Source organism: Brachyistius frenatus, unplaced genomic scaffold, assembly GCF_029030835.1.
Source record: "Brachyistius frenatus isolate BFR_SWC_R1_liver_20210118 unplaced genomic scaffold, ASM2903083v1 Contig_63, whole genome shotgun sequence".
In the NCBI taxonomy this organism is placed as follows: Eukaryota; Metazoa; Chordata; class Actinopteri; family Embiotocidae; genus Brachyistius; species Brachyistius frenatus.
The window spans coordinates 2,291,701-2,300,094 of NW_027210662.1; the positions used below are offsets into that span (position 1 = coordinate 2,291,701).

At 41.4% G+C, this 8,394-nt stretch overlaps 1 protein-coding gene across 1 annotated transcript in view; it reads right to left on the minus strand.

Moving 5' to 3' along the window:
• The window catches only part of tmem8b (transmembrane protein 8B), a 37,318-nt gene extending 30,379 nt beyond the window's left edge, over positions 1-6,939 (minus strand). Inside the window, exons 1-3 of the mRNA XM_069706564.1 lie at positions 6,678-6,939; positions 1,328-1,517; positions 594-801 (exon numbers count right to left, since the gene is read on the minus strand). Of these exons, the coding sequence (XP_069562665.1) occupies positions 594-801; positions 1,328-1,517; positions 6,678-6,762 (483 nt within the window). The 5' untranslated portion in view covers positions 6,763-6,939. The remainder of the gene's footprint in view (positions 1-593; positions 802-1,327; positions 1,518-6,677) is intronic.
• Positions 6,940-8,394: the final 1,455 nt, after the last annotated feature.

Genomic DNA, 8,394 nt, shown 5'->3' on the forward strand with positions numbered 1-8,394 from the left:
GGCTTCTATTCCCACTGCCCCCCAAAGCAAACCAATTCTTTTGTACATTTGATGTCGATGGCAACTTTTGATGATATTTTTGATTGTTGTGTACTCCAGGTGCACTTTTGCCAGCCAGTGGAAACCACAAAAGGAGGCACAACTGAACACCATGCCAGTGACAAACAAATTGCCTGAAATGGAAATCAGCAGGTGTTTATGCAGCCAAATAGGAGAACATGATGAGATGAAGGAAAACTCTGTGACACTGTTCTGCCTCTTTAGGCTCTGCAGCACGAGCTGGAATACTAATCCCAATCACTGGTTTTTTATTAGATTTTTCTCGATCATGACGGGGAGCTGAAAGGAATAATTTGGATGTAGATCTCATTAAAGTTATGTTACACGACACGTTCCTATAAATAAGCTTCAATTTTACCTGTCAGGTGAGTGATGTATAACACAACAGCAGCTGAAGCTTTTCATTGGCAGCACTAACGGCACAACTGTAAAGAAGGTGTGGTGGTCCAATAATAAGTCTGATGTATTTTCACTATTTGTTTGTAGAGTTCGAGGAATTCTGTTGTTTATTTGAGATAAATGTTCAGGCTGACCTTGACTGATATCTTCCCTTCATCCTTGGGTAAATGTGCGGCGAGGAACCAGTCTCCAGGGAGCGGGCTGGTGACGTTGAACGCTCCTGTGGTACGGTTTGGAAGAGTCCAGGTCAGAGTCACAGCAAAGGACCCGGGGACGACTGTGTCCCGAGGGAAGCGAGTGTACAGGGGGTTGATAACAGGAGGAGCCCCGGACCTGAAGTACCTATTAATCACAAAGCCACAATTCCATCCCCGTCAGGCCCAATATTTTTCCAAAACAACACGGACATCTGCCAACTATAAAATTCAACCATATAGGAACAGCTGACAGCGTGAGCACAGATGGCATCTCCTATCTAGAAAATGAATAATTCAAATTCAGAAAATTAATAATCAGCTCTACATATTTGAGTGCAACAAGCACGTCCATCATGTGAATCACAGGGACACAGAGGAGACATCTGAGATATATGGCAAACACTGCTCACCAATCTGATAAAAATAGACTTGTGATATTAAACACTAAATGCAGCTAATGCTTTAATAGCAGTTCCTCCATGCGTCGAGGCTTCTTGTAGTAGTTGGCCCTGCTCAGGTTTAACAGGCTGGTATTTTCACACATGTAAAGTATATAAAAGGCTTATTATTATTTATTCATCCTACAGATGGAGGAGACTTCCGCACAAGACCAACAAAATAAAGGCTTTTAGCAACATAAGAGGCAGAGAGGACTGTTATGACAAACTCACACAGTCACGTTGCGGTTGGGGCAGCTGTCTCCAAACGTGCCCCCTTGCTCCTTGAAGGTGATGAGGTTCCATACGGCCATCATGGTGTCGTCAGGCACATTGAAGTGGAACAGTTCCACACTGGCGAAGGAGTTGAAAGCATTCAGCTTACGAGGCGTGCGGGTGAAGTATTCAGTCACAAAAAGGCAATCTGTAGGGAACAGAAGCAGAAGAGCGTCCCTGAAAATGTCTGAGCGTGAATATGCACAAAATGTCCTCATTTAGAGAATACAAGTCTTTCTCACAAGAACAATATATCAAAAGGACAGTTGTATTGGCTGTCATATCATACATCAATATCATAGATACATCAATATCCACATAATATGTTGGTCTGACAACTTTTTTTTTTTAAATAACATAATGCAAAAAAGATGCTTAGGATTAATCAAAGTTGTTTTGTGTTTTTTATTGTTATTTATGAAGATGAGTATTATTAAATTCCTGGTGAAATTTACAGTTTCAGTGGACTGACAGTAAACTGGAAAGTTAATGCCTCCATTACATATCTTTGTCAGAACACAACTGTATATATACTTATACATACATACATACATACATACATATATATATATATATATATATATATATATATATACATTTAAACATATACTCATTAATCAAGATCACTCAAATATAATCATCAAACACTTGTGACAACACTTGTTACATATCTTACTTGTGTAAAAATGTAAGAATATCAGCCGATATATTGATACGTGAAGTTTTTTTCCTCCCTAATGTCGGTATCGACATCAGAGCCAGAAATCCAGTAATGGTCGGCTGTTTCCTGCATTTGATCAACAAAGTGAAGAAGTGCTGAAATTTGGCAGCACTGCTTTGAGCTGAATGCTACCTTCAACAAGCTGACATGGTCTGACATGGACGATGATAAAATGTTTACCATGTTTACATTATTCCTTGCATGCTAAACATGTTTTCAGTGGCAATGCGAACACGCAGCTGCAATATTTACCATTTAGTTTAGCATGTTGTGCTCAAATGAAGAAATGCGGTTCAGTGAGCAGGATTTAACTACAGAAATGGAATTTAAAAGTCATAATTATGTTTTCATGAGTGTATAACCACCTGAAACTTAGAATCTTGTTTTTGTTATTTTAGGATGAGCCTACCTCTACCTGTTGAATGTACCGACATTTTTCCCAGAACCCAGAAGGGACAAATCAAACACTTACTCTAGAGAGGGTATTTTTGCATTTCTTTCTTTCTTTCGTGTTTTGTGGCCACTGTAGATCCTCTTACACACTCTGAAGAGGAAAGGTGAAGTGAGGAGAATTGAGCTTGTTGTAATCTACAATAATCACTAGAGACCAGTAAATGCTCCACACCGCTCCTTTAACTCTGTGGTGAAAACCTTTACATGTATGTCTGTCCTTTACATTCTGACAAAAGAAATCACAGAACATCGATGAAACCCTTCTTATTTTTCACAGTTTAAAAGGTTTTAAATCTGGTGTCTGGTGAGATATTCCCGCGCTGTCCACGTGAATGCACGTGGCGCGTGGTCTAAATTCCGGGAACATTTTCCGATTGGTCAGCGACCTGCCATCACTCTTGTAAACAGAACAGAAGCATGAGGTGTCTCTCTGTCTTAAGACCATAATAACGAGCTCCTCCTTGAACCCAGCAAACTGCTTGTAGAGAGCCAGATCATCTAAATATGTGATCACAGACTTTAACTCCTTTTAAAGCAGCTGAGGGAGATGTATGTATGCAGGCTCACACGCGTCCTGCATAATGTCAAATCCTTGGATTACATCCACCAAAGCCTTTGCATATAAAAGCAGCAGAAAAAGTGGAAGGTGTAATCTGCCACATTACCTACCGAGCTGGGCTGGCATCTCGCACGCCCAGCGGGTGGGCAACGTCTGGGGGAAATTGTGTGAGTCACTTAATTGCTATAGTAGGACATGAAGCATCTCTTGGAGAAGTGTTATCATAAACATAAAGTAGATAAGAAACAGGGCAGCACCTTGATGTTTCACTGGAGGAGAATGCTTTCCATTTGTAGCGCGTTTCCTTTCTGTTTGTGCGTGCCAACCCATCTCTACTTGTGATCCCTGAATACCTGTAGCTGCATCTTTCACAGTGTCTGCTTATTATGGGGTAATTTATCTCACCTGCAATTTTGTAGAAAAATATCACAATTACACAGCACTACTTTGAGGATACGACGAAAAACAGCAGATTTAATTTAAGAATTGTATAAAGTCGGTAAACCAGCCCACTGAACTCACGCTGCCCTTTGCAGCTGCAGTTTCTGCTTTTTGCCTTCACGACGACACACAGCAAAGAAGACAGAGTGACCCTCCACACTGACACGGCGTGAAGTAGAAGGTGTTTTCTGATGTTTGTGTCGAAAGAGAAAAATGCCTCTTCTCTGCTTCCCCCCCCCACCCCCCCACCCCGCACTATTACCAGTCCTCAGAGCTCAGGCTGCCTCTCACCTATGGAGGCAACCTTGAATACTAAAGACACAGAATAAGGAAGCAGAGACTGAGAAGAATGAAGCAATCTAACTGTCAAGAGCTCAAGCCTAAATCCCATACAAAAGCTCACAGCCTTTATATTACTCTGCCATTTTTCCTCTGGACTGCCGTCTGCGTTATACATGAGCCCCTTTTAAGTAAAGGTTCTTCAGTGCCATTCCATTGTCATGGATAAGGACACAGACCTAAAGTGCTACGACTCACAGGGGTGGGGTGGGGTGGGGTGGGGTGGGGAGATGGTGGTGGTGGTGGTGGGGGGTTGGCACAGACACCGCAGGAGTCTGCAATTAGCCGACTGTACAACGTTCTGCTTGTCTGATTAGAAAACAAACATGGGATTTCTTTTCAGATAACAGCTAACACCACTAAAAGTTCACAACACACCGAGGCTGGTTGATTATTCGGCGGTTAGAAGGATGTTTGAAATGACAACATCTGGAAGGAGAAGTCTGGGATGGTGCCAAAAGAAATCTTTAAATTGAGAAATGTGTTTTGACACATTTTTCAGGCACCTTCAGTCACAATTTATAATAACAATAAGCCTCCACTCACTCCCTAAATCCTTGAATCACTAGTCTGGGGGGGGGGGGGGGGGGCAGGAATCCCAAAGAGTGTCATGAGAAAATCTGGTGACACAAAATTCAGTTTATTTTTCAGATTTTCCTCCTATTTTTATTGTTTTGTCGTTGCCACTCTTCAAAATATTTGAGGGAAACTCGCATCTGATCTGAGCTGCTCAAACTTAACATAAAACTGTTGGTAGTCTAGAATGAATAAACATGACTATTTAACAGCTATTTAATCCGTACAGTACATTACAGGACATAATCTTATTTCTAGTTACCATTTACTCGTTGATTATGTCATTGGATTGTAAATACTTTCAAATAAAGTAGACTTTATAGGCAACTATCACAACCTTGTGTTTGCCAAATTTCATGTCACAAGTATGGCTCTTCATATTTTGTAATGTACAATACAGGTGGCTATTCTCACCTGACAACAAAGTCCATATCAACATCTGAGGTTGAGACAAATTGAACACACGGTAGAAGAAAATTTGAATAATATTGTGTTTTATCTATTTTTAGCCTCCCTGCAAAGGAAATGTATCCAAAGCACAACTCTCAGTGACAATCCAGCAGCTGCACACAGACCACACTTAATATGAAGGTGTAAACATGCCAACACATCTAAATATGCTTGTTTGTTTGGCAGCTAAATAAAGACCTTTGGTTGGAGGATAAAGGCAGCAGAGTGCTTACAGGCTTTTTTACAGCGCGCTTCTGAATTCAGTAATCTCTTCAATGAGCACCTCCCTACCACTGTTTTACTCTGTTAGAGGCTTAATATAGACATAATCCTGCTTTTTGTCATCTCGACACGAGATTTATCCTTGAATACTCGGCTGGGTCGTCTTTAAACTATATTTTTGGGGGGGAACGGCGGAGGTAAAAGCAGCTTGTAGGATTTTCTAATTGCCTTGTAGATTTTAAAATCTTAAAGAGAAAAAACAGCTGCAAAAGAGTCTTGAACAACAACTATTAAAAAAAGACAGAATCCACCACTGACAGGCTGTAAATATGTTATCTTCTGCTTCATCCTCCTCACATGCAGGAACAAACAGCTCAAAGGTAACACAAAGAGAAGTGGATCCTCCACCTTGAAGCACATCATCACCACAACTGTCACACGTGAAACATTCACAAATCATACAAATCTGAACATTAACTATCCATGTGTCCATCAAGTGGATAATCTACATAAAAATCTATTATTTCATGTGGTCAGCATTCAATTCTATATTTTCTTCTAAATAAGACACAATACTGAGATACATTGTCAAGTAAATTCCCAAAAAACACTTGGGGAAAGGGGTAAAGTGGTCAATTGAGCTTTCTGTCTTTAGCCAAGTCAAAAGATTTACCAAAACTGATGGAGCAAAACAGCAACAAGTCTGCAACATCCTCAGGGAGACCTTTAAGGTCCTCACAGCCAGTACAGTATGTGCTGCAGGTATGGATTCATTGTTGTCCCACAACTGAGCTCTGAGCTTTTTGTTTCACGGCTCTGTCTAGAAGCAGCAAAGACATCTGGGCGGATGCACATCCAAAACACAAGGAAAACACTCTGCCTGCAGAAGATTTATGTAGAGAGAAAGAATAATCGACTGTTGTACTTTTCGTTCACATTTTCGTAAGAAGGATTTCGAAAGGTTTAACTTCAAAATAGACACATTTTCCAATTCAATTTCTTCATTTTCAATTCAATATTCAATTAGGCTGAATTAAAATGAGGAAATTACAAGGTTTAACTTAAACATTGTCCTATTATCACATTTGTACTACGCCAGCTCGTCTCAACTTGTCTATGCCAGCTTCAACCAAGCAAAACACCAATAAAGAAATCTAATTTTTTTTTTTTTTTTTATAAAAACCAAAGGCAGGAAGCGTCCAGCCTGGTGTGTTTTTGTGGCCACATTCCGCCCTCAGTATCGCAGCTTACAACCTACAGAAGCATCTGTAAGTGTGTTACGTGCCATTATTAGCAGCAACCTTTCCCATGCGTCACGTAACTGAAGCAAGTCCATGTTCATGAAAAGCGTTTTGTTAGTGGCCGAGACTAAAAGCAGCAGCTGTGGATGTTCAGGAGACTGAATTCAAGAGCAGAGACGGGATGCGATGCTGCCGCCGCCGCCGCCGCTGCTGCTGCTGCTGCTGCTGGGAGGATTTCAGCACCCCCAACAAAAGGAACAGCTCCCCGTGAATCAAAGCAGCAGCCGCTGAACGGAAAGCACTCACCTCCAAGAGCGCAGAGAGAGGTGTAAACAAGCAAGAGGAGCCGCGGAGGGCTACATCCTGAGCCCAGACGCTGCAGCTGCCACATCGTTAAAAGCCAAATATTGAGTGGTGGGGCTACAGCCCGGGTGCAGTTCTCAGTCGCTGTGCTGGTCTACATTTTTCTTTTTTTCTTCTTTTTTTTTGATATTTGCCAACGACCAGCTGTTTGTGCATGACGTCATTCAGACGACGACGGGACAGCGCCTCCTCTTTGGCTTTGATTTGACAACCTCAATATGTCGAGTTATTTCATTGGACCGCCGGCCCTGCCAGTCCGGCGGACGGTGCACACGTAGACTGCACCACACGGCTCGTCACTTCGGCGTCCGGGCCACCGCACACAGGGACGAGTGAGGAGCAGCGAGGCTGCAGCTGCCGCCGGGGGCTGCAGCCTCTTCTCCGGGGACCGGGGCCGCGAGCTGGGGGGAGATGGAGGATATGACCTGATCTGGTCCCGTACAGCCTGTAAACTCATACACTAAGATTTCTATCTGCTAATGAATTGGAATCAATGTAGCAGCTTAAATATTGTTATGACACCTTGATACTTACCTTTTGACAGGTTTTTGAGAACTGCTTAAGACATTATTTTTTCAACAGAAGTCTGGTACAGATGATGATCTGAGACCTTAGCTTGAACTAGCATGGTGAATTACAAGGGATATTTATATGCTCTACATCTGATGACAACACCACTGCTGTTAAATCACAAAAAGGTGTATTTGGATATTAACTTTTACCAAGAAAGTCACTGTGCGGGTGCAACACAGCCAATCTTGATATTTTGGAAAAGCAAGATGAAAAATATTTGATCCTGAATAGCACTCTGAAATAGAAAGCATCCCTGTCCCTGTCAAAGGGATGTGAGTTTCAGTAAGGTCAGATACAACAACAAAAAAGTTTTTTAAAAGACGCAGTTATTATTCATTAGGATTGCTACACAATGCTGTACATGTTCAGCAGTGTTGTCAGAGGGTCCCTGAACAAAGAGGAAGTGAAGCCAATGCCAATAAAACACAACAGTTAACTGATCCATGAGCATATTTGAACTGAAATTAAGAAGGTGTCCAAAGTAATCCATTGTTGTTATTAAATTATAGTTAAACAGAAAATCAAAGTCATTTGAATACATATATTTATCTCCAGAACTTAAAAATACTCATTTTAAGCATCTCTCCAGGTGATGGCAGATGAATTGAATAAACAAACAAAAAAAGAATTCACCAGTGTCTGCATCAGACAATAATTAAATTCTCTCCATGAACTGAACTGAATCTTTTTTTTTCTCGGCTGTGGGGTGACTTCAGCATGAGTCTCAACCCTGCTCAGATCTGTCGGTGAGACAATGAGCTCCTGAGTCAGGTTTGGTATTATTTTATAATAAATCATTAAACCGAATTGTTAAAACCGAACAAAGAGAACATGTCTTGGAGGCTGAGAGTGAAAGCTGCAGAGAGGCTGAATTCCCCTTTGTGACAAACTGTGACTGACCTGCCTTTCAAAAGTCAACTGTATCCTCCACTGACTCACAAAGACTTCAGCGAACCCAACACACAAGGTAACATACTTTTGTTTATGCTATATTAATTCCCAGTTCACCCACCAAGTCTGCTTAAGGTTTCATTTGTGCTGCAACTAACAGGATAGTTTGTTATGAAAGTACACAGCCTCACAAAGG